Source organism: Pyrenophora tritici-repentis, chromosome 1 (assembly GCF_003171515.1).
Source record: "Pyrenophora tritici-repentis strain M4 chromosome 1, whole genome shotgun sequence".
Taxonomy (NCBI): domain Eukaryota; kingdom Fungi; phylum Ascomycota; class Dothideomycetes; order Pleosporales; family Pleosporaceae; genus Pyrenophora; species Pyrenophora tritici-repentis.
Genome location: NC_089390.1, coordinates 2,620,690 through 2,645,039, shown reverse-complemented (window position 1 = coordinate 2,645,039; position 24,350 = coordinate 2,620,690). Strand labels below are relative to the sequence as shown.

The 24,350-nt window shown below is 52.1% G+C and overlaps 10 protein-coding genes across 10 annotated transcripts; 4 read left to right on the top strand and 6 right to left on the bottom strand.

Moving 5' to 3' along the window:
- Window positions 1–26: 26 nt before the first annotated feature.
- On the bottom strand, window positions 27–3,557 carry PtrM4_010650 (WD40 repeat protein; the record flags this gene model as incomplete). The annotated part of the gene is made up of 8 exons (XM_066102987.1): window positions 27–302; window positions 385–550; window positions 608–693; window positions 746–1,695; window positions 1,744–1,954; window positions 2,000–3,311; window positions 3,366–3,444; window positions 3,524–3,557. The coding sequence occupies 8 exons, from the start codon at window positions 3,555–3,557 to the stop codon at window positions 27–29; spliced, it is 3,114 nt and encodes a 1,037-aa protein (XP_065965189.1).
- A 499-nt stretch (window positions 3,558–4,056) lies between these two features.
- Window positions 4,057–4,725, bottom strand: PtrM4_010640 (Acetyltransf-1 multi-domain protein; the record flags this gene model as incomplete). The annotated part of the gene is made up of 1 exon (XM_066102986.1): window positions 4,057–4,725. The coding sequence occupies one exon, from the start codon at window positions 4,723–4,725 to the stop codon at window positions 4,057–4,059; it is 669 nt and encodes a 222-aa protein (XP_065965188.1).
- Window positions 4,726–5,204: 479 nt separating this feature from the next.
- Window positions 5,205–6,632, bottom strand: PtrM4_010630 (uncharacterized protein; the record flags this gene model as incomplete). The annotated part of the gene is made up of 1 exon (XM_001931013.1): window positions 5,205–6,632. The coding sequence occupies one exon, from the start codon at window positions 6,630–6,632 to the stop codon at window positions 5,205–5,207; it is 1,428 nt and encodes a 475-aa protein (XP_001931048.1).
- Window positions 6,633–6,987: 355 nt separating this feature from the next.
- Window positions 6,988–8,001, top strand: PtrM4_010620 (Mito-carr domain containing protein; the record flags this gene model as incomplete). The annotated part of the gene is made up of 2 exons (XM_001931012.2): window positions 6,988–7,056; window positions 7,156–8,001. The coding sequence occupies 2 exons, from the start codon at window positions 6,988–6,990 to the stop codon at window positions 7,999–8,001; spliced, it is 915 nt and encodes a 304-aa protein (XP_001931047.1).
- Window positions 8,002–8,898: 897 nt separating this feature from the next.
- PtrM4_010610 (Ribonuc-P-40 domain containing protein) lies at window positions 8,899–10,035 on the top strand (the record flags this gene model as incomplete). The annotated part of the gene is made up of 1 exon (XM_001931011.1): window positions 8,899–10,035. The coding sequence occupies one exon, from the start codon at window positions 8,899–8,901 to the stop codon at window positions 10,033–10,035; it is 1,137 nt and encodes a 378-aa protein (XP_001931046.1).
- A 4,439-nt stretch (window positions 10,036–14,474) lies between these two features.
- PtrM4_010600 (PAT1 multi-domain protein) lies at window positions 14,475–15,080 on the bottom strand (the record flags this gene model as incomplete). The annotated part of the gene is made up of 1 exon (XM_066102985.1): window positions 14,475–15,080. One exon carries the CDS (start codon window positions 15,078–15,080, stop codon window positions 14,475–14,477), a length of 606 nt encoding a protein of 201 aa, XP_065965187.1.
- Window positions 15,081–15,307: 227 nt separating this feature from the next.
- PtrM4_010590 (uncharacterized protein) lies at window positions 15,308–15,742 on the bottom strand (the record flags this gene model as incomplete). The annotated part of the gene is made up of 1 exon (XM_001931010.2): window positions 15,308–15,742. The coding sequence occupies one exon, from the start codon at window positions 15,740–15,742 to the stop codon at window positions 15,308–15,310; it is 435 nt and encodes a 144-aa protein (XP_001931045.2).
- Window positions 15,743–17,933: 2,191 nt separating this feature from the next.
- PtrM4_010580 (SufI, putative multicopper oxidase) lies at window positions 17,934–19,782 on the top strand (the record flags this gene model as incomplete). The annotated part of the gene is made up of 2 exons (XM_001931009.2): window positions 17,934–18,161; window positions 18,211–19,782. The coding sequence occupies 2 exons, from the start codon at window positions 17,934–17,936 to the stop codon at window positions 19,780–19,782; spliced, it is 1,800 nt and encodes a 599-aa protein (XP_001931044.1).
- Window positions 19,783–20,641: 859 nt separating this feature from the next.
- PtrM4_010570 (SIR2, NAD-dependent protein deacetylase, SIR2 family) lies at window positions 20,642–21,790 on the bottom strand (the record flags this gene model as incomplete). The annotated part of the gene is made up of 1 exon (XM_066102984.1): window positions 20,642–21,790. One exon carries the CDS (start codon window positions 21,788–21,790, stop codon window positions 20,642–20,644), a length of 1,149 nt encoding a protein of 382 aa, XP_065965186.1.
- A 920-nt stretch (window positions 21,791–22,710) lies between these two features.
- On the top strand, window positions 22,711–23,570 carry PtrM4_010560 (uncharacterized protein; the record flags this gene model as incomplete). The annotated part of the gene is made up of 2 exons (XM_001931007.2): window positions 22,711–23,244; window positions 23,310–23,570. 2 exons carry the CDS (start codon window positions 22,711–22,713, stop codon window positions 23,568–23,570), a joined length of 795 nt encoding a protein of 264 aa, XP_001931042.2.
- Between the last annotated feature and the right edge of the window lie 780 nt (window positions 23,571–24,350).

Sequence of the window (24,350 nt, the reverse complement as noted above, 5' to 3'; positions counted from 1 at the left end):
TCCATACCAGCCACCCGTAACCACCCTTATGGCCCAAAACCCGCGGTATCCTTATTACTCCTCTGATCTGCCTCACTACTCTGCTTCCTCTCACTGACATTGCTACTGCCCGGCGTAGAATTTAGTCCAGCCCCAACTCTCAATCCATGAATCGGACCTGGCGGGGCACCAGACTGCGGACCGGGGTAAGGAGCGTGTTTGATTTCCTTGCGACCGTTTGCTTTGTAGTAAAGAAGGACGTCGCCACCACCGCGCCAGACGTGTGCACGGATACTGGCTAGCGTCATGGTGGGTGTGATGAGCTGTTGGACGCGTACCATGTTAGCGGGTTTTCTTATTTTGAAAGGTAGAGATGCATGGGAGGGGAACGGAAACATAGCTTACCTGTCCATTACAGTATAACTCCAGATAATCTTCTGGTCTCAGTACACCGCCTTCAGCAGCCTGTTGTTCGAGATCCTCCTTGCTGGGCGCAGGCTCGATGCGCTCTGCGACGTAGCCCAGTATCTTGCGCGCACGCAGCATGCGGTTCGCATTGAGGCGGTTGTTGCTGAGTGTCGAATTAGCTTGTGCTGCTGTCTCCAAGGGGAGGGAAAAAGGAATGTACCCGTCGGATGAAATGGATGGGAGTGCATTGCCAAAAGGCTCGAGGACGAAGGAGACTTTGACTATGTCTTTTGGTGGGAGTTGGTTCTAGGTATCGGGGTTAGTTTGTGGAAGTTGTATGGTTCTTGAAGGTACTTACGCGTAGCAAGACTTCGGCTAGCCACATGGGCGCGGCTTTTTCGATGAGATCGGCTTGTAAGCCCAAGGTTCCGACTTTGCCTTCGAAGAGATCTGCAACACCGCCGGAATCGGGACGGTCCTCCTGGATGAGAATCGTGGTCATCGCTGGCGGTTTCAATACAGGTGTTTCGTTGGGCAGGCTTGGCGCGATCTCAGTGTCTAGTTTGGTCGCTCCAGCAGCTATCCGTTCTTCGTAGCCTTGTCGAATCCGCTGAATCGTACCGTAGAAGTTATCTTCGATAGTTTTTTCGTCCGTCTTGTTAGAGCGTGAATCGCTGTCCTCAGCCTTCTCGTCCACAGCTGGCTTAGCTGGCTCAGGAACGGCGGTCCCGGTACTGAACTTCTTCATATTAAAAAACTTCTTGCCAAACATGCCCTTGCCTTTTTTCGTCGGCGTATCGGTCTCGGTGGGTGATGTGACGGGCTCTTCTTTTGAATCAGTTGAGCCTTCTTTTGGTATTTCAGCGGGTTTCCCATTTCCATTGCTGCTGCCGTTGATACCGGACGCGGATCCAAAGTAGTCACCACCATCTTGATTTGAGCTTCGTTGTGTTTGGGTCTTCTCCAACTGCGACCCTTCTTCCTGAGTCGGCGTTAGAGGATTGTTAGTCGAGTTGCGCCCTGCACTCATAGGGCCTGCCATCGGCGTGGCTAGACCAATGGCCAGGCCTGGTGTGTGCGGTAGACGAGTATTGTTCTCAGCCTTGAGAGTAGAGGCGGATGTCGGCCCTGAAATTGCATCCTTCCATCCATTGACATTCATATTCGGCAATTCAATGTTGGTGGGACGGCTTTGCGGCTGCTCCTCTTTTTGTTTGAGTAGCTCTGTTCGTACAACCTCGTCGCGTTTGATTTCTTCATCGATGAGATTGGAGAACAAGTATCGCAGTATCCATTTGCCGAGATTTACTGCATGTTGTTAGCTGGTTGCTTGGACTTGTTATGGGTGATGCGTACTTCTATGATCTTCCCGGAAATCAATGGGCTCCTCAAACTCTAGCTCATCTGCATAAGTCTCGGCATCGAAGCAGTAATTCTCCTCGAGCATGCATGTCAAAGTTCCTATCCTTGTATCGACGGCGCACCAGTGAGCAACGCTGTCTTGGGTGTTCACTTCTGGTATAACGTCCTCCATGTGTTTTTTGCCATATGATTTTATGGGCGCACACTAGTCATGTTAGCTAATGCACAGTACATCGATGGGTCATCTTACCTGTAGCAAATCCCACAGCACCACCTCTCCCGCAGTATCTAAAGTAAGCACTCTCCGTCGATCATTGAGGAGATGGTGCTTGATGAGTCCGTTCTGGCCTTCGATGGTAAAGTCTGGCAGCGCCCGTATCGTACCAACAGCGCCGTGGTCGGGAGCTACCAACACTTCTGACTGCTTCCGTGAGCTTGCCAGAGTAGAGACATCGGCGTCCTTTGGTGCGACCGCTTGTGGGAATGGTGCGGTGTTAGACATGCGCAGTAGAGACTTGAGCGGTATCTTCACCGTCTCTCCGTTAGTGCGCGGACTGCCTGCAGGAGGTGAGGGATATCGCGATCGCATAGTCGACACGCTGTTCCTGTGCCATTTGTAGGATTCCGGAAGCTCAACTTCGGCCGCAGTTTCTACATCGTTCCACCGGTTGATACTCGAGCTCGAGGTTGCCGTCCAGATGTAGTCACCAGCCGCAACAATCTTGTTTACGCCCTCGTGTTCCTGACATACTGCCACTGAAAGGCCCTCATCCATCTCGGCGCAGTTGCGCACATCGCTTTTGGCTACGATACCAGAGCGGTCAGAGGAGTAGAAAACATCGAGTTCGGGCGAGTCGGAGTGCAGCGACCACACACTGTCGTTGTGCATGGTGAGCGTGTACATGCAGCGACCTGCCGTCATTGACCACACCTTGACCGTTTGGTCCGAGGAGCCCGTCAGGATCATGTCGCCGTCGTGAGCGAGGAGGATGTCGCGCACATTGTCCGTATGGCCGACGAATTTGGTGATGCGCTTGCCTGACCTTGGGTCCCATACGCGAACGATGCTCTCTGGCCCGCCGCTCGCGATGATGTTGGGTGTTGCCGCCAGGGCATATACCGAGCCCTTTGCCGTATTCTCATCCTCGCCCACTGCAATCTCGAGCTTCTTGCCCGCGCCGCTGAGGTCCCATAGGCTGATCTTGCGGTCCAATCCACCCGAGGCTACCCAGTTCTCGCTGCCTCCAGGCGCCGCGACGCGCTTGACGTAGTCGGTGTGCAGGCCTATCGTTTGCGGCGGCAGCTTGTCCTCTGCTGCGGGGCGCCATACTTTTACGGTAATGTCGGACGAGGCGGATACGAGGGCGTTGTTGTTTTCGGCGAGGACAAGGTCGTTGATCCAGTGCGTATGTGCCTGGACTTGCTGGCGGAAGTGGGTGGGTGGAGGTTTGAAATCGGTGGCATTGGTGTCAGCAAAAGGGTCGCGCTCGTCTGGATTCGTATGGTTCAGGTCAAGATGCAGGTCCCAGGCGCATATCACGCCATCACGGCCACCCGAGTAGCTATGCCATGTTAGTCGGCCACAGTCGGTTCAGCCGACAGGTACAGGCACATACAGGATGGAATTCTGGGGGTCGACGGCCAAGCCATTGACTCCGAGTCTGTGTCCTCCGGCCGAGTTGGCAAGTGGCAGCACTGCGCAGACATGGTGTCAGTTGCTTGTCCTTCACCTCACCCGCATAGTCTAGGGCGCATGCAGCGAGGCGGTACTTACCGTAGGAAATCCGCTTCCGCGCGTTGCGTCCCATGCCCCTCGATTAGCCCTGCGCGGACATGCGGTCGGCGATTTGCGTCGACGAAAGTGGAGAGGGTGGTAATGACGGGCGCTGTAGGTCGCTGCGTCTGCGGTGGAGCTGGGGGTGCAGGCGCTTCTAACGGGCGACAAGCTTGGTCAAGGGAACAAGAATAGGATCAAACTCCAGTGGGCGGCTCAGGTCCCTGCCCAGGCGCATCATGTCTATCGAACCAGCCGGTTTACGCCCACGCCGAGTCCAACAGGCGCACGCTGCGCCATTGCGGCGGGAGAAGCGTGAACAGTGCGCGCCCTCCACCACGGACTAATACGTCACCCCAGGCCGAGGCTCAACTGTCTAATCCCGAACTACTGGAGAAGCTGTTCACGACTACGACAAATCCCGCGCCCCCGACTCTAACAACATTGTTGCGGGGTCGCTGCACTGCTTTCGGACTACCGCTCAGTCCGTCCGAAACACCACATGAACACCAACATGCACGGGATACTACTATTCATTCCACATTTGATCCATGTGGCTGCCGTACCATACACCCGTGCCAATCCTTGCCTTCCCCACCCCACGGCTTCCGATCCCACTCTAGGGCCCTGACCAGCCTAAATCCCCTCTTCTCATACACCACCTGCCCCGTCTCTGTAGCATTGAGATATAGAACCAACCCCCTTTCATCCGCCTTTCCAAGCCCCCAATCCAGCATAACCTTTGCTGCCCCTCGGCCCTGATGATCCGGATGCGTAGCGAGCTGGTGCAGCATGAAGAAGGGCGTAGTGGTGCCCATGATGGATTCTTGAGCTTCTCGCAATGGACTCAACAGTGAACTCAGCGCATCGAGTCGCAATTCCGGTGGTAGAAAGCCGGCTGTCAAGTCCTTCTTCTCAGTGCCAACGTTGTGCATACTCCACGCTGAGATGGCAATCGTTCTCCCGCCATTGCCAGGAGGGTCATCAGAGCTAGGCTCCAGACCCGTATCGACTACCTTCCAATGCCACGTGTTTGGCTGGCCAATCTCACGTTTACGGTCTTCGGCTACACCGCGTATCGATGAATCACTGATAGGTCCATTGTGCACGACATCATGTGTAGGGCCGTAGTAAGCAAGTGTGCGAACTCTTGTCCAGGACAGTGTGTCTGCGGCCGCCATAGGGCGGAGTTCGAGAGGCATGTTGTCTTGAGAGAAGGTTGGAGATAGAATGCAAGGTAAGTCAAGGCAGCTAGGAAGTCTGTATCATGGAGAGATGCACAAGAGACGGAACGCATGGCTGTACTATGTACTCTAATAGGCCCCCAATATGTCCCGATGAGTCAGAGGATGCGGAGGCTCAACATCGCCGCAACCGACCTGCCCAAGTAGGACGTTTTGCTGACAGCTCGACCATTCGCGGCATTGCCATCGACCAGTGCCTACCGATAGCCATATCTCAACCAATGATACCGGATCGAGGTGTTGACATATCCAGTCAAGTTTAACGTGGAGGCCGATATAACCATATATACTTTGTATAACTAGTTCTAATTCATAAGTATGTAGTGCTACCAAAAACGTTGCTGATCGTGGAAATCATCTATATAGCTCTGTCCCGCTTACTACTCTGGCGTTCCACGATGGCGACATCTCATTCTTCTCTGAACGCTGCAGAAATATCATCCCAAGCCGAGAATATCCAAAGAGCCCCCTTCACGAATCTTCGGCCTCAACCCACCACCTCTCTGTTGACCCCGCGTCTTGATACCATCGTCAATCTCAACAATCCCACACGCAGCAGCCGCCAAGCTACCCGAAGCATGAACCAGAGTACTGACGATAGGAATCTCTTCTTCTCCATGGATCTGAACAACTTCGTCCGGCTCTACAGCACCTTCCTTAACATACGGATCTCTCCAAACACGAATCCTGCCATCCGTACCACCAGCCCAGACCTCATGGCTCGTGCCCTCGATATCATACGGTGACTGTCCCGCATTCCAAATATCAAAGCCCAATTTCTGCTTCGTCAGCGCCTTTCTCCCAGCGCAATGTGCTAGCGAATACGAAAAGTTACGGACGTCGTATATAAGCAGGACGTCAGAGGACCGCTCAGCAACGTAGAGATACCTACCGCATGGGCTCCATTTTAGTGATGAAACGCCCATGCCCATGACGTGCTCGAGGTTTTTATTGCGTGGCATCTTTCCGAGAGACGAGCATGAGGCAATGTTGCCCGGGAGGGGAAAGTGAGTTACTTCGGCGCCGGAGACAGGGTCATAGATGCCTACGTAGCGTGTCCACGATCCTGCTGCGATGAGACCGTCGGTAGAGGCGATGGTGGGTGGAGACAATGATAGAGCAGATATGTAGCCTTTGAAGCCGCGGCCGCCTCCTTTAAGTTTGGTACGCTTGGCGGGTATGGTGGCGATGGTATGGATTGGTGCGTCTCTTTCTTGAATATCGAATATGGCGATCTTATCTTGCGTACCGGCGAAAAAGTGGTTGCTGTCGCTTGAAAAAGATAGGCTGAGAGGAGCAGTCACGGCTTCGGTCAGGTTGTTGACCAGTTTGTACGAGGCTAGCGGTGTGGAGATATTGACTGTGGCGGTGCTTGATGACTGCATATCAGAACTAGCGGGGTTAGACATGTCCCATAGTGCGTTGTGCAAGGTGATGTATAAGTCTCGCCGACTCAGTAGCACAGTTGTACTGGCGGGGTCTTGTAGGTTGAATAGTGGGTTGACAGCGAAAGCCCATATTGGACTGGGAGCCTTGAACGACGTGTATGGTTTGAGATCCTGAGGGTCGTCTCCTGACGAAATGTCGTTGGAGATGGGATAAACGGAAAAGTTCCGGCCATAGTCTGAGGTGAAGATACAGCTTCCATCTGGTGAGAGTTGTGCTTCTTGTATACAGCTGATACGACGTATGGGATCCAGGGAAGGGTTTGCACTGTTCGATTCGGTGTTCTTGTCGGCATCCGATTCTGAGTCTGATGAGGAACTTGCAGATGAAGGGCTTCGTGGTCCAGGTTCATTGCTATCAGCTTCCAATGCTGAATCCACTGAGAACTCTGCTGACTCCGCATCACTCGTCAGATCCATAGCTTCGCCATTGGTTCTATTTAAACCACTTCCATCTTGGCCGTCGTTCTTCTTCCCAACCCGGTTTTCACTTTGATCGCATCTTGGTGGCCTCGTGCTAGCCAAACATCTCACCTTGATGCCTAGACCGTCCATCATTCAGCGCTCCATCCCGCCTCTTTCAAGAGCCCCTCAATACAGGTCGAATGTCACTAAACCCAGAAGGCATATGTTAGATTTCAGTGAGCAGGGCTAAGTAGCCGAAGAGTCCAGACGACAAGTAGTTAGCCCTTAGCTTGCGCACAGACCCCCATGTTTCCCCAACTGCCCATCATCTTGAATCGCCGTTATCGGCTCCGAATACTCTCTTCCCACAATGCAGCATGCGCTCGATCCTACACAAGGAGGGGCATGGATTGAGTCGCCATACTTGCGGTCACTTATAGTAAGTAAATGCATTTTACCTCGTTAGAGGAGTATCTGGATATTTATGACCATCGTCGTTAACTCATCGTCCCTACTACCCTTACTAATCCCTCCCAAGGCAGGCGGCCTAGCAGGAACAACCGTGGACCTATCTCTCTACCCGCTCGATACACTCAAAACTCGTCTCCAATCCAGCGCCGGATTCGCCGCCAGCGGAGGCTTCAATGGCATCTATCGTGGCGTAGGCAGCGCAATCGTGGGCTCCGCGCCCGGCGCCGCCCTCTTCTTCATAACGTACGACTCGATAAAACGGTCCTTTGCCCAACCCAAGGTTGCAATTCAATATAATGCCGAGGGGAAATTGTACAAAGAGGAAGTCAGGGATAGCGGGAGCGAGGCTGTGGTGCACATGTTAGCAGCGAGTTTGGGTGAGGTGGCGGCGTGTGCTGTGAGAGTGCCGACAGAGGTTATAAAGCAGCGTGCGCAAGCATCGCAGCATCCATCTTCGCTATCGGCTCTGACGCATATCCTGAATCAGCGGCATGCTCGTGGTTTGGCGCATGTATGGATGGAGTTGTACCGCGGCTGGTCGATAACTATTATCCGCGAGGTACCGTTTACTGTTATTCAGTTTCCACTCTGGGAAGCCCTCAAGAAATATAGGACTGCGCGAACGGGCCGCAGCGAGGTTACAGGCTTGGAGGGAGGTTTGTTGGGTAGTGTAGCTGGAGCCGTGGCAGCGGGTATCACAACGCCGCTGGATGTGCTCAAGACGCGAATGATGCTTGCGAGGGAGAAGCAACCCATGTTCTCCATGTTGTCGACCATCATGAAGGAGTCGGGTCCAAGGGCTTTCTTTGCTGGGCTGGGGCCAAGGGTAGGCTGGATCAGCGTTGGCGGTGCTATATTCCTTGGGTCGTACCAGTGGGCTAGTAATCTCCTCGGGGGTGTGGGAGATGAATGAGCATCGGCTTAACCATATACGCTAGATGAATATGAAGAAAAAGACTATATCATCTAGGTCATTCATATATCGCTACACTATAGAGCCAGCCCCATCATCGTAGAGTGCTGTAGTGGGGATATAAACAGAGACAACACTATGATGACTTCGCGTTGGTGCAATTGTAAAGATTGAAGATGTTGATGTGTTGGAATCTAGATCTCACCAAGCTTGGGCGAGTTGAGGAAGTGATTTGGTCTGGAGGTGGTTCGTGTGTCCCCGAGTTTCGTAGACGCACAGTAATGCTGTTGTTTCATAACAAAACAAGTTTCTCGTGGAAGTCACATACGAGATGAGATCCTGTATGTTCGAGAAGATCTTTTCTCCCGCATATAGGACCGCGGTACTGATCTCGGTCGCCATCATAGAGTACCAACCTGTAAACACATAACGGATCAATTTCTTCATAAAAAGCTTTTGTTCGAGCATTCCTCATTTTATTGCCCCTTATAAATAGGCACATATCAACTCGAATCCCATATCTTTTGACTATGCAAAGAATAGCTCTGCTGCATCGCCTGGATAGATTACCATTGTCACAAGGCATAGTTAACGATATAACCTTTTTTGTGTGCCTACACAAATGTTTAGTTATCTAACATACTGTATAATAATTCGGGACATATTGATGAGCTTTCAAAACTACAAGAAATTGAGTCTCAATCTCAATAATCACCGAGTGCAAGGTGAAGGATATGGTGGTTCTTGCTCACATGCTAGCGCGAAGCTAAGCACCACGGCTGGGAAACCGCGTTTTCTACGCGACGGAATTTCGGCCCACGGTATTTCCAAAGTTGCCCAACAGTTACTCACACTATCCCTCCTCTTCTACACCCACCAACCCTGTCGCTATACGCTATGCTCGATATTCATCGCACCGATTCCGGACCCAATACGAAAATATACTTTTCCCACAGCGTTTTGCCGTCTTACATCGACCCGCAAAATGTTTCCACAAAGAGGAAGCCCTTCTCGACGTTCAACAAGCAGAAGTACAGCCACAGCCTAAATCTGGTACTGCCGGAAGAGACATATGAGCTTATTAAAGGCCAGCTCGAACGGAATGATGGCCCAGCGAGAGCGCAATATGCGCGAGTGCATATGAAGCTCGGAGAAATCATTGAAAGCGACTTCATGAACAGCTATATCAAACAGGGAAATGTCATGATGCTCAGCGAAGGCCGGCCGCTTTTGAACGACCGATTCGAGCTCTACGAAGGCGTACTCCGCATGGAACTTACCCGCCCAACATACGAACGGTGCGGCCTCCAGGGCATTCCCATCGAAGACGGCGGCAGGAAACACCAGAAGCAGCGGTGGATAGTCGAATATAACTTGCGTGCAAACTCTATGAAGCATGGAAAGGGCGGATTGTCTAGGCTCGAGTGGGCATGCAAAAATGTGCTGGATAAATCGCTTACTTGGTTATTCTACAACTTCAATCCTTCATCTACCGAGTCTCTTGCGGAAGGGAAAGAACCAATATCGAGACACCAGCCTTGGATACATGAAATTAGGCCAAACGCGACAATAATGGAGGACATCCTAGTACCACAAGTCTCTGTCAACGATCTCACCAGTCTCTATGCGGAAGAGGACGCGCTGGGCCTACTCGAGTACTTCCACATGGTACAGTTGAAGTCGCCTCGGATCGAAAAAGGAGACGACATCAATCCACACCTGTCGCGCTACGAAGTGCTCGATTTTGGCAAAGGCGTCAGCTCAAGGAACATGGTCGTGGTACGTTGGACAGGTCTGATTTCACCAGCTTTTGTCCGCGATTTGTTTCTCATGGTCAAAAAAGATGGGTTCAAAGGTAAGAGGAAGGCCAGCAGCACAAAAGATGAGGACGTATCGATGGAAGGGAGCAGTCTAGTAGAGGAAAAGGACGGGGAGTGGTTTGCTATGGGCGCACAAGCTTTCGGTGGCAAGCACGCATGGACTGTGATGCAGTTTGCGGGTCGCGAGACTCTGGTCTGGGAAGCAGAAGATTAAGGCAACAAAGTGGAACGACTCGAGGTCTAGCCCTCGGATGCGCTGAGAGAACCTTTCAGCTACGAATCCAAAGCCGCCAGTATGCGCTGGACAGCATCCCATATTCTTTCGCACGCAGGAAAGCTGTGCCAATACGAGTACAAAGGCTTGGCCTGCGGTCTCCGGAAAGTCTGTTCTCGCCGAGCAGTTTGCATGTATCACCATGGACTCCTTGGCCATGCATCTCGCCCTTCCGCGAAAGGCTCATGTGTTGTCCCTGCAGCATGTGGGCCACAACAGCCCCGACTTATTTTCGTGGACAACTTCCCAGGCAAGAAGTCAGCCTGTGCCAATATGAGCCTCGTTACTACGTCTGAATTCATCATTCGACGCCTTACAGCTTGCTCTAGACTGCCGGCCTAAGTGTGAACTCCACCTCGCATGATCAGCTACAAACGCTTTCATCGATGGGTGGGTACCTGGATCCGGCTGTCTATTTGTGTATCTTGGCTTTTGTGCTCAAGCAAGCTGCCAATTAGTATCGAATGTAATGCATGATGCCTTATCTTTCCAATATATGGCTTGGGGCCTCGCTCATCAGCTATGAGTTGGTCCACACTGTTCTGTGAAGGGATACAACCCCGAGTGTGATGGTGGGAAGTATTGCGCAGAGAAAGAACGCTCATTCTTGCTACCCTAGTCTGCCCCGGGATCAGGGGGGTTTCAATTACAAGATGGATATCGTGTGTTGCCAATGATACTATTCTGAGACATGGTCCCAGGGTCCAAGAACTTACGACAGTCAATTAGAAGCGAATGATGTTGGTGATATGTAATGAAACACGACGAATTTCGCTACACATCCAACCTTTGAGTGGCGACGAACATGTTTCCCGTGCACACCATGTTCACAAATCTCATGATGCGAAAGAAAACGACTTTTAAACTCAGATCCGAGCCTGGGCTTGAGTCAAGCAAGAGTTTGGCTGGGTGATGGGCAATAAGCCATCCGCAAGGTCTCAGCCTCTGAACACGGTGGTGGCTTTTAGTGACCACGCGATAGACAGCGGGAGGGCGTCGAGACGAACATCCCGTGGGCTGACCGTGAGTCGCTCCTGAAGGGAAGGATTCCGTTGACAAAAGCTGCTGCCTCTTGGTCATACCTAGAAACAAGTGGGTGGGCTTGACGTAGGTACCCATCCGGTGCTTACGGGGCATGCGCCTCACACACTGCCCATATTCTCGTGTTGGCAAACCACCACATTGAAATGAAGTTGGTGGTGGTGGAGTAGTCCACTACTAAGCCACGCTCGTTTTCACGCGGACGTGTGAAAGTTGTAGGCAGCAGAGTCAGCATGATGACGCGCCACGCCGGGGTATTGGTAGCGAGGGAGAGATGATGGTGATGATTGGGCTAGTGGAGATACCATCTGCCATGTATTTTCTGTGGAGATTTGGTGGGTGGCACATGACTTGCTGGTCCAGTGGCTTTTCGCCTAGGCCGGTACAGCCAAGATATGTAATCGACAAGCCTTGTGGTCGAAGAAGGAAAGAAAGAACATGCAATGCGAGCAACGGGTGCTCTTCTTGCACGTTGGTATCGGTTTAATTCTGTGGATGCTTGTCCCTGCTTTGTGAGGGGAAAGAAAGAATATGTGCGACGCGAGCCCGAGCAAGTGGTCTTTGGCATGTTTTTTTCCCAGACACCCCAGCGTTTTTTGATGTCTCTGAGGGTTTGTATCCAGACGCATGATCAGACGGACCTATTTGGACATCCCACACACACTGTTGATCATGTCGTTTCGGCAGTTGCTCTGCCCAGCTTCACAAAGTTCCTAGCTTCGTATACCCCCCACATCCCGCCAGCCCGCAACGCTGTCCGCACTGCATTGCCATTCATAGCTAGCAGGCCAGAAAGGAAAACATCGTCCACACTCTATGTACTCTACAGTAGCAGCTCTTGGAACTACATGGATACTGAGTTTGACCGACCCACGCTCACCGGTCTTTCGGTAAGGCTTTTCAGCCAGCAATTAGGTACCTGCCGCTCTACAAGAGTAAGTAATTGAGATAGGGCGTCCAGTGAGGCTTCCAAGCTTCTGCGGGACTGTTAAGTAACATGCTCCACCTAATTGGCCAACGAGTAGCATGGTTGAACTGTGTACGTACCCATTGTCACCTGAAGGAAAGCCAAAAGAAACATCAGCGGGCTGAAAAGGCTACATGTGCGCGACTTGGCAGCGTGATATGTACCTAAGTGGTGTCCGACGGTTTCAGCTGAGAAGAAAAGGTTAGAAGAAAGCAACCGCTTATGCACATTTGCTCCCCCATCCTCACTGTTACATGATTCAAATGCGGGACGAGGGCTCGGCTTTCTCGTATTCAAACCATTCCGGCCAATAAATGTGAAACGACACATCAATAGGCGATAATTGGGTCCCCCGACCACCGACCGCTTAAATCCGGGCGTTGTGTCTGTCGACTTGTCGTTCCGATCCGCGCCGCTAACAAGGGGTGGGAAGTCGGGCCTAAGTTTAGAAATTCGGCGACGGACGCCCAGGCTCGTATAAACTTCACCTCCACCTCTTGTTCCCCACTGCGAATGCGACTGTTGCAAGCCTGGTTCTCTGATCCTCTTCCTTTGTAGCAAATGGCCTTCGTATCTGTATTGTGGGTTGACTTATCATCCATGGCTGCGCAGGCGCGTGTCTGCTGCTGTTGAATCGATCAAGCGTCATGTCGAAGCCACAGTACATGCCAGTCCAGCTTGCCTGCAGCCTGGCGCAGGTAGTGAGTGGGCTGCGGGCTGCTGCACAGAATTGATAGCAAGAGTACAATATAGGTGACACAGAGACATGCTGTTGGCATAAGATGCAGCAAACCATCCTTGCGTTGTTTCCGCGAGTAAAGCTGACCAGGGGCCATGAGTTTTCTGGTAGCGAAAGCCCGAAGAATAGCCCGCGCCTTGCGAGGACCTAAGCCCTACAGCCCATAAACTTTTCTCGAACAGTTGCCACCTGACTCGTTGTGTCGCATGCTCACTAACCCATCCCAAGGCCACCCCCAGGAGCTGAGCGCACAAGCTAGTCAAGGAGGAAAACAGACGAAAGACACGTTTGCTGGCTGATGCTTGATTGTGCCCGCTCGCTTTCGCGACGGGAAATCGTATTTACTCTGGATTCATCGGTGACGCTTACGCCACAGCCATCCAGCTCGTGTCGCTGGCTGGTCGCCGTGCCTGCCGCGCTTTCCAATACCCATGTTGAAATCAACAGTGGAAAAGCTGCAACAAGATGAGATAACATAGCAAGCAATGCGGGACAATGCGCTGTCATACTGAAGCAATACATACGTACAGGTCAGACAGTACGCACGTAAACGCACGCGCTTGCCGCCGTGCATCCCTCATGCACCACACCCGGGGTCAATCCACCATATCTAGTATCTCTGAATTTTCCGCACCGTCATCCTTCACCCGTTATCCGCCGTTTCGAACAAGAAATCCTCATTGCCTATGACACGCATACTAAACCAAACCGCCTATTCTTCGGACGTCGGAGAGGAGATCCAGAAAACCCTGCAGCGATCGTAAACTAGCGCGCCAAAACATCCACCACCACAAACGTTACTACCAGCGCCAACTAGCAGGCTAACTATCGCATGCACATGTCTCTTTCGTACCCACATGGTCAGAGGTGGGGTGGGGAGGGGACTCGGACGTAGGTAAAGCGCGGCTCGTATTTCGCCACGATACTGCACGCTGTTGGCATGTGGTCATAACACCACAAACTCTACCCTACGCTATGGTAAACTCGGAGACATCGGAAGCTAAGCACGTGTGATGGTGTCCTCATTTTTGCACTTCCGGAGTGGCGTTCTGACGTTGTTGGTAAACATTCCTGAAGCTTGGGTCTTGTGTGCGGCAAGGTTGAGGGATGGGTAAGACAAGCCTTGTGTTGCAGGGGTGGGGGATGGGGAGCACGGCATCAGTCAACGTACGTTTTGGCGATTGGGGCGCTGGTGGCTGGCGCCAGCAGGATGTTGATGTTTGTGGCGCGGGATGTGGGTGAGGATATGTACCCGATGAGTCACGTGCGTCCGTATTCTTCATGGGCCGTAGAAAGAGTGGGGTGTCAGTGGTTAGCTTATAGACAGGTGATGTTGAACACCGAGAAGCGAACGCAGGTGACATGGTAATGCAAGGCTTGTACATGTACATGAGGCTTTTCACCAAGAAACGTTTCACTGCATGGATGAAAGAGGCACAGTATGCTCTGCAGCGATACATGATCCAAGTAGATATATTCGTAAAATTCGTTTTGCGGGGGGCTTATCTATATACAACGGTGTTGGAAAGCAACCAATCATCACACACTCTCCTTTCTAGAAAGAGAAATACAAAACAAGCAATTATGTAACTAAATACAGTACGCCTCGAACTAATCTGACCGTTGGGGAATCTAGGACCACCAATGGCCGCCCTGGCTCTTGCATGCCGTGACAGAGGCTGAAGGCGTTACGGTACTTGTCTTGGTGTAGGTGGCGCCGAAGTTGATGGTCTTTGTCGTGGTTGTGAAGGCAAGCGTAACCTTGGTCTTTGTAGGCGTAGGAAGGGTAGTGGTCAATGTGATGAGACCAGACAAGACGGTAGGAGCCGGAATGGTGTAAGTAGAAGCCTCGGTGACCAATACGGTTTCAGTGGTCGTAGTTGGTGGGCCTTGTTCCGTGGCAGTGGTGGAAGCGGGTGTGTCGCCTGTGACGGTGATGGTTGGAGCATCGGGAGCGCGGCGCTCAAGGGGTGCCTTGGCTTGGTCGCGCTTTCGCTTTGCAGCTTCGATGCGCGCGCGTGCCCATTCAATATCGACCTCGCGGTCGGCCTTGCGGGCCCAGCGAAAGTTGGTGGGAATGGTGGTGGGCGTGACGAGGGCTGCGGGGTGGATCTTGGTAGGTGAGTATGTGCATGGCTTGTCGGGGCGGCCTGTGTGAGCTGGTGTTGTGCAGGTAGCTTGGACTGTCTTGGTGGTGATCGAAACGACTTTAGTGAGGGAAACCTTGGTACGAGTCATGGTCTTGGTCGAGGTGGCTGTCACTGCTTTGGGTGTAATGGTCTTGATTCTCTTGGCAGTCCCGCTGGGCACGGTGACAGTTGAGAATGGGCCAGTCGTCATTACATCTGTGAAGGTGGTTGTGTCGGTCTTGGTTTGAGTGGGGGTTGAGGTAATGGTCATGGTGATTGTTGGCGTGTATGTGCTGGTCACCTGAGGGCCGACAGTCAAGTACAGATCTATGTGTGTCAGATGTTGATCACGTCAGAAAGTGCATGGAACCTACCTCTTTGCCATGCAAAAGGCTGACCATCCTTGCCATTGTTACCGATGACCAGGAGGAGCCAGTGCCCTGACTGCATCTGACTCTTCTCAATCGGACATGTAGACAGTTGGTTTACCTCATCAGGAGTAGTGGGGATCTGAGAGCACAGGAACTCAGTGTCCCCCTGAGCTTCCTCGGGAGCAACGAGGAGAACATCTGCGTTACCCCCGTTGCAACCCTTGAAGTAGGAGACAGCGGCAAAGTCTTCATTGGACAGAGAGTTTATGAAGTAGTTTCCCTCATCCATGTAGTCAAGACCATATGAGTAGCAAATGGCATTGGGATCGGTGACTTGGGAGCTAACGAGGGAGGAGAGTGAGCCAGCGGCTACCGCGAGGAGCAGAGAACGAGAGGACATCTTGACTGTCATTTAGAGAGAAGCGAAAGAAAAGTGGAATGTATGACACGTTGTGAGTGATGTTCAGAATGCGTGGGCCATGGTCTCTTTTGTATCTGACCCGTGGACTGGTCAAGCTTGATCAAGTTTTCATAGTCACCGCTTATAGACTGCGGCTTCAACCTGCTCGTACCGCCGAGTAAGCCGAGGTCGATCGAGGATGCAAAGCAATAGTCATCGTACGCCAGGTGCCTGGCCTAACAATGTCAACCAGGTAGCTCGGAAGCGAGCTGAGAATCAGAGTGGAACATGTGGGCGGAGCAGCGGGGCGGCGGTCAGCGTTATCGTCAGGGTCATTGACTGGCGCTCCACGCCACACCAGGAAGCATGCTCTGCAATGCATCGCGCCCGGGCAGAAGATTGTACGTAGTTGATGCGAAGTTTGAGAGGGCGAAATGCATGCGGCCGCTACTAAAGCCACTCGGGACCAAACTAAGCCCGCGCTTAGCTAGCGCCAAAGACCCCTGAACCGATCTCTTTGGTGTTCATCACGTCACTCCACTCGGCCCCCCAACGTCCGCATGTTCTTGCAGCATCCTTCGCTGCTAGTAACCAATTTTACGGGTGACAGGCGTGTCCCCTACTGTCTCAGCACCCATGTCCTCTCCATCACTGCGCTGTCAGCCGCACGCGCCGTTACCATCCATAATTCGACGTTCACTCTCGTGTCTATTTGCGGTGCCAAGCAGGCTACTGAACATGACGGGCTCCTGAAGTATCACTCATAAGCTTTCCTAGCTGCCGTAGTTTCGGCAGAATCTCACGAGCTGCAAGAGGGCCGGGATGATTGCTCCGCCTACTAGAGGTCACTAGGACAGCCCACGGACCTGACGGTCGGCCTGGAGAATGCAGATCAAGCTACACGGCATAATTGATGCAAATCATGGGAATTTGCAGGAGTGCTGACCGGCTGATCATTGTCCCGAGGAGATTGTTCGTGGACCCTACCTAACAGTGACCTGCGTCTTGTTGATGACTTGGAGCCTCGGCCTGGGATCTCTTGCTCCACAGTATTGACGCTTGACCATGGGGATGGGATAAGGCTTCCGTCAGAAACTTGTGAGCCTTACCTTGCCCCTAGTGGCTCTGCTCCATCTGATACCTCAATCGAGTACATCATGACTAACTCGAATCCTGTCGGCTAACCATGTTATTTTGGTAACATAACTCATTGGAAACGCCTCGGATGGCACCCTGCCGTCCCGCATACGACGGCCGTAACTTTGGGATCCGCTTACCCTGGCTCAGCCACATGGCCTGCACAAGTGGTGTACATCCGTTGTGCTTTTTGGTCATGTTAGCCACACCCTTGTTCTGAATCAGGGCTAAGAGACGCCTTACACCAGCCCTGCCGCACGCTATCATAGCCTCTACGCGCGAGGCTTCCGTTTCGATAAGCATATGTTGGCATCAGAAAGGGCCGTTACTTGTGGAGTTTCTTGATCCACATTTTCAATAGATCTCGCATCCGACCGGGGACTTCCCATCTTACGCGAGCTCCAGAGATCCATTAGCTGGGAAGCCATCCAACATGACCTTAAACGACCATCATTGACCGTTCCAAGTAAGTATACAACTGCCGCTGGACTAGCGTTGGTGTCGTCTCTACATACCGGAAGCCTAATTCGGTGCTACACCCGCGCGCCGTCGGATGTCTTGGCTCATCGATTTTGCCTAGGCGTTACCCGGTCGCCGACCGTTCGCGGCCAATCCATAACAATCGCTCGACATCAGCTCCTCGGCTACTGTACCTGAAGTTTATCGAATCAGCTACCATGTCTGCTTCCAATGATCATAATGTCTATTGTGCTGATGTGGAAGACCGTAGCTAGGGCGCCTCCACGCTGATCCGACCATCTGGAACGTGGGTCCAAGTACACAAAGGGATTAAACGAAGAATAGACGGTGACACGGCAAGAAGGCTGGCTGACCTCGCCTGAGCCAGGATTGCTATTGCCACCACCCAGTGGCATGTACTCGGGGCCAAGTTAGCCATGGAAATACTATATATGGGCCCTGCACTCTGGTCTATTCATCTATCCATTGATTAAGTCCAAGACATCTCAGTCACTCATTGGTCTGATCAGCATTTCTTCGTATATCTGGACCACGCCGCCATTTATATTGCATCTGATATTGCATATCACCCATAATGTTGTTCAAATCTTTAGCCTTATGGCTCTCCCTTGGGTCCATTGCACTTGGCAGCCCTCTACAAGCTGAGCCATTGTCCGATGAGTTCCCTTCTTTTGAAGATATTGTCAAGAGGCAGGACGGTGCTTGCACCAACGGACCACAGACGCGAAGCTGCTGGAGCAACGGTTACAGCATTGCTACCGACTTTGATGCCAAATCTCCTCCAGATGGCACCACTGTTACTGTGAGTAGGCTCCAATTCATGGAGTCGATATATGCTAACAATTTAACAGTACAACTTTGAGATTACTAATGTTACCCGACCCAACCCCGATGGCAGTGGTACAAGCAAGCAAATGATGTTGATCAACAACCAATATCCTGGACCCCTTGTGCGCGCAAAATGGGGTGACACTATTATTGTCAACGTCAAGAACAGTCTTGCACACAACGGAACCGGTATTCACTGGCATGGAATCAGACAGTTGAACTCCTGCCAGCACGACGGAGTTCCTGGTGTTACCGAGTGCCCCATTGCACCTGGTATGACCCGACAGTACAAGTTCAGGGCTACCCAGTTTGGCACAAGCTGGTATCATTCCCACTTTTCGGCTCAGTACGGTGAAGGTATTGTCGGTACTATGATCATTGATGGGCCTGCTACGGCCAATTACGACGTTGATCTTGGTGCTCTTCCCATTACTGACTGGTACTACCGCCCGGCTTTCCTTCTCAACGAGCTCGCACAGCACTCGCTCCGTGGCCCACCAACACCCGATAACATCCTGGTCAATGGAACGCACGTGAACGCAGCAAACGACAACGGCCAGTATGCCAGGATGAATGTCGTCAAGGGAAAGAAGTACCGCATTCGTATCATTAACACATCCGTCGATACTACCTTCAGCGTGTCTATGGACGGTCATCCATTCACTGTATTGACATCCGACTTTGTCCCAATCAAGAGCTTTGTCACAAATCAACTGACTCTACAAATTGGTCAACGATACGATGTAGTCATTGCAGCAAACCAGACTGTTAACAACTACTGGTTCCGTGTTTCCGTTGGAACTGCCTGCGGTAGCAATGCCATGACAACATCCGGCAAGGTTCTTGGCGCTATCCTTCACTACGACGGTGCCCCCACAACCGGCAACCCCACATCCACAGGTGTCACCATGCGCACCTCCTGCGACGATGAATCCTCCTCCAATCTAGTCCCCTTTGTTCCCAACCAAGTCCCCAGCTCCCTCGTCGGCGACGCCCCCAACCACAAGATGACCCTAAACTCCTTCTCCAACGCCTCTCAAAACAACCTCTTCCGGTGGACCATTGACGGCAACCCCTTTGTCATCGACTGGAACAATCCCTCTCTTGAAACCGTGCTCGGAGGCTCCAAGAACTTTGCTCCTAGCGAAAACGTCTACACAGTGGAAGGAGCTAACTCATGGTACCTCTGGTGGATCCAATCCGCGTCGCCCATTCCTATCCCTCATCCTATCCATCTCCACGGCCACGACTACTACATCGTCGGCAGTGGTTCAGGCACCTGGGACGGCTCGACCGCTGGCCTCAACTTCAACAACCCCACGCGCCGTGACACTGCTGTCCTACCGGCTGGCGGCTACATGCTGATTGCCTTCCCTGCTGATAACCCCGGCATGTGGATTATGCATTGCCATATTGCGTGGCATGCTAGTCAGGGTCTCAGTGTGCAGTTTATGGAGCGTATGAGCGAGATCAAGGGAACGTTGGGTGATACCAGTATTCTCAAGGATGGGTGCGATGCTTGGGATGGGTACTGGGCGGAGGGCAGTGGACCTAATCCCTCACGGCCTTATGAGCAGACTGATTCCGGTATCTAGAGAGACAGATTTTGTTCTTGTCTGAGTGGAAATGATGGGTCTTATGAGTATGGATATGGACAGGGATCTCCTTTGTCATTGGGGTGGGCAATGGAGTTGGGTCTTTTCCTTTTTCCTTTTGGGAAACCTTAGAGGGTTGGGCTACTCCCCTGTTTTCTTTTTTCGACATGTATATATATATTGTCTCATTAGTACATGAACACGTATTCTTGTCTTTGACTTTGTTGTCTTACTGTGAGGTGCAAGCTCAATCCTGTGCTTTGGGTGCACATGACAGGTCTCTCACGGTTATACATGTACTTACATGACATGTAGACGTATCTAGCATTGTAAGTTGGAATTTTAGAGACGGAGTTAGCCTGAAATCAAGAGGTTACCTAGATACCGGTATGTAATCATGGGCAAACGTAGCATCACATGCAGTTTACCCTGGCAATTAATTGATTGATCACACAAACCAGTCCCTCAGAAAAGCAAATAATTTCCATGATATTTGATAACATCTACCAATTCTTCAAAACGAGATATCTATTACAACGAAAATGACAAAACATGATGATGAAAACAAGGAACAAAGGCAGATGCGACCTGTGCAGTGAGAAACAGAAAAAACACTGCACCAGGGTCTGGCTGGACTCAAAGGTCCCTGGTATCTCATGTATGTGCCCCCCGGCCCACCCTGACCCAACCACGGATGGCTTGCACCGCGTGTCCCGATTCCGAAAGACCATGACCATATAAACATACCCACAACCCTCGCCCTTGCAATGCGACTCCGTGAACGCCCCTAGACATATGTTTGTACTTTATGTGTGCACAAACGCAACGCCGTATCGTAAATACACAACAAGTGCACATTTCAGGCCTGCGCGGGGCGAACCTTGACGGTGGAGATATGATCGATTTCGTCTGTAAGTGCGACTTCGACAGCCTGGACATCTGGAATCATTTTGTGTTCCAGGACCCAACCGGCTCGTCTGGCGAGTTCAGCGACAACGACATCGCAGTCTCCAAGGAGGTTAATGTCGAAGTTGATGTGGTGGATTGGGTCTCTAGAAATGTAGATTTGGGGCACATGGCGGGGGAGGAAGTTTGGGATTTCCGAGACGGGGGCGACTTTCATGCTAGTGCCCATTACGATGACAAGGTCGACCTTGTCCTTGTCCATGTCTTTGAGGCGGTCGAAGAAGTCGTTTGGCAGGGCTTCACCGAAGAAGGTGATGTCAGGTTTCATGATGCCTGGCTGCGGGATGTCGAATGCGCCGTCGGACTCGGAGTCTTCGTCGCTCGATCGCTTCTTCCTGCTGCCGTTGCCGTTGGAGGCGCGCTTGCGCTTCCTGGTGGGCTTAGAGGCGATTTCCTCTTTACAGCGTGCACACTCTGCGGGCTTTTGGGCACGCACAGAGTCGAAGATGTCCTCACCTGGGACTTTGAACTTGCACTTGCGGCATGTTGCAGTTGCCCACGAGCCGTGGCACTGGATCAACTTCTCCTTACGTATGCCAGCATGCGCCTCGACATTATCGATGTTTTGCGTGTAGTTTGTAAGCAGTTTGTCCTTGTCTTGCAGTAGGCGTATGAACTCGTGTGTTGGCGTCCACTTTTCGAGATCGGGCACAATGTCGCCGGCCAGGGCGTAAAAGGTGCAGGGGTTGTCGTCGAAGTTGTGAATGTCAAAGACCTCCTCTGGCTCGTCATAGCCCATCTGGCGCAGTCGCGAGTAGAAACCCGTGTTCTTTGAGCGAAAGTCGGGGATGCCCAGACTCGTCGAGATGCCGGCACCGGTGATGACCATGATGTTCTTGCGCTCGCGCAGGAGGGCGGCAGCGTCGTCCATGGTCTTGTACTGAGGCAGGCGTGGACGCTTGTTCAGTTCGCGGTTGATAGCCAGGCCGAGCAGCTGGTAGAAGCCCTCGTCTTTGGCATCCTCGAGCCACCTGGGGATCTTGACGCCAAAGGCGGTGCACAGCTTGCGCGCCGTCATCTTTTCACTCGTGATGTTTTCCATGACAAATTGGCTTGCGCCCACCTCGTGCAGGCGCTGGCGCAGGCGTCGCGCTTCTTCGGCGGTGCACACGTCTACGCCTATGCGACTGTCAGTGGCTGTCACTCAGCGTGCATGCACATTGTGGGGCCGACTCACCGTCACTGGAGTACTCAAAGGCTTCCACCTCATCCAGAATCTCCTCGTATAGCGAAGCCGAGTCCCACATGCCGCCATCGTCGTCGTCGTCGTCGCCAGCTGCAGGCGCGTGCTCGTCTTTGATCTTGGTCGCGCCTCCCGCTGCCGATTCGGCCTTGACACCCACAGCAGGCGGCGGTGCCGACTCATTTGCGGCGACGGGGGCCTCTGAGGCATGGGCAGCCATGGTGTCTTCTCCCGGCTACGCTCGCTGGCCGCCAATGTTACTCGTCGAGTGTTGGAGTGAAAGGTGGTCCGACGGGTGAGTTGGAGACACACAGCGCTAGCCGTTTCGGGCAACCAACGGAGATGACCGCATCCTGCCCAGGTGTTTGCTGTTCTTCGACTCCTCCAGGCCCCTCTGTTGGCCACGCGCGGAGACATCTCGTCGCCAATCTCATCATACAGCAGCATGCAGCATCGAAAACGCCTGGCTGCTGCATATCGGACGCGCAGCCTCCCGCATCTTTGCCAAATCACAGCCGAGTACATGCGGCTTTCGGCATCCCGATGTCCTCGTTGGTGGGCCTCACTGCCGTCCCGCATTAAGATACCTGTCACTTTTTCGTCCATCACGCACTATAAGGTTCAGCCTGTCCTTTTTCAAATGTCTGGATTTTGGCTCATTCCACTCTTCTCCTGTCTGTTCGTCTCTCCGCATGGCTTCCACTACTACTGTGCTGGAAACGATCAAGTATTTTCAGCATGAGGTTTCCACGACACCGATACTACTCCATTCAAGCGACATGCGTCCCACGCCGACTCTGACCATGTTTGAGAAGCTTCCGGTTGAGATAATCGACCAGATTCTGTCCTACCTCGTGCATCCTCGCTGCCGTCTCCCTGGCCTTTCTGAAGCTCAGAGCTCCCACGACATTCCCGAAAAAACAAAGCGGAGTATCAAGGATCAGGAAGACCTCACTCGCCCTCCAGACCGCGACCGCTGGGCTACCGACATATTCTCCCTACATGTAGTCCCCCATCCTTTCAACGCTCTGGCCAGAACATCCAAGCGGTGCCATGAGCACGTCGAGAATTATTGCTCACATCTGGTGCGAGCATGCAATGGGACAATGTTCAATCTGCCTTTCGCGCAGCTCGACAAGTACGGTTTTAAATGTGTTCATCCAGATATGAGCGGCATCGTCTATCGACGATTATGGCTACAGCATGCCCCACGACGATGTGTATATTGCTACGCAGTACTGGACAGATACCCTTTTTCACAAGTCAGTCGTGTCATTACGGCTTGTAAAGGCTGCTTCTATCGTCAGGCGTTGGTGAGTATCTCCCTCAACCTGACCTCGGGACGTCCTTGATCACATGATCTAATGAGTAAGCACAGACAATCGATGAAGTATCAAGGCAATACCATGTCTCATCCGATACCATTCTTAATTCCAAGCACATCAGAGGCAATGCTAGTGCCCTTTGGGTCCTACGCATCGATGTTGAAGCACTCGCATTGCAACTCTACCGCACAAGAGCCTTTCACGAGGCCCGTAAAGAGCAGTTTGGCAGGCCCTGTTCAATCTGCGCCATTACCAGGTTCAATTTGCGTCAAATTGCGAAGAAGCGAGCTCCGAAGCGCCTTCTACGAAACTGATCGTGCCAAGAGGTCAGCCAGAACATCCGTCACTCATTAGTTCATATCCTCCTAGACCTCGTTTCCTAGGCTCTCTACGAATCCAGACTTTTCTGGATTTTCTTTCCGATCCAGCACGTTGAAAGAGTAAATGGCAATAAGGATACCCCTCAACAAAACCACATTCGGTAGGGTACATGCCACACTCATTCCCACAGCAACAGGTCGCGTCTTCTATTATGAATTGTTCCTTCAGGAATGGCATTCTTTCTCAACGTGCATAATATTTGGTACCATTAACATCATCCATTGCTACGATTTCAGACGTTCTCTACGCCTCCACTATATACACGCACTCGTGGAGCGTCTGAGATTGATCGTCGATAAGATAGCTGAGCGTTGCAGCTACAGTTTGCAAAGACGAGAGTACACAGGAATATAGCCTTTCAGTTTGAAGCTGACGCATTGAATGACTTGCCTTTCCATCTCGTGGGCCCCATCCTATCCATCACCATATAGTAGTGGAGCCAAGCCAAGCAAAACGCACAGACACAGCTTACGACACACGCATAGTCCCTTCCCGTCCTCCTCGTACTATCACACCCCAATGAATAGGACTAGTGTTTAGTATTCCCGCCTCGACTTGATATGGAGCAATGCTCCCGGAAACAAACGCATCGCAAGGACCAACGGCTGCTCTAAACGGTAACAGACAGCCATCTAAGCAGACGATTTCCGAACAACACCAACAACCAACCCTGTTGCCAATTTGGAGAGCGTTGGTTCTTGCACTCGCGAGTC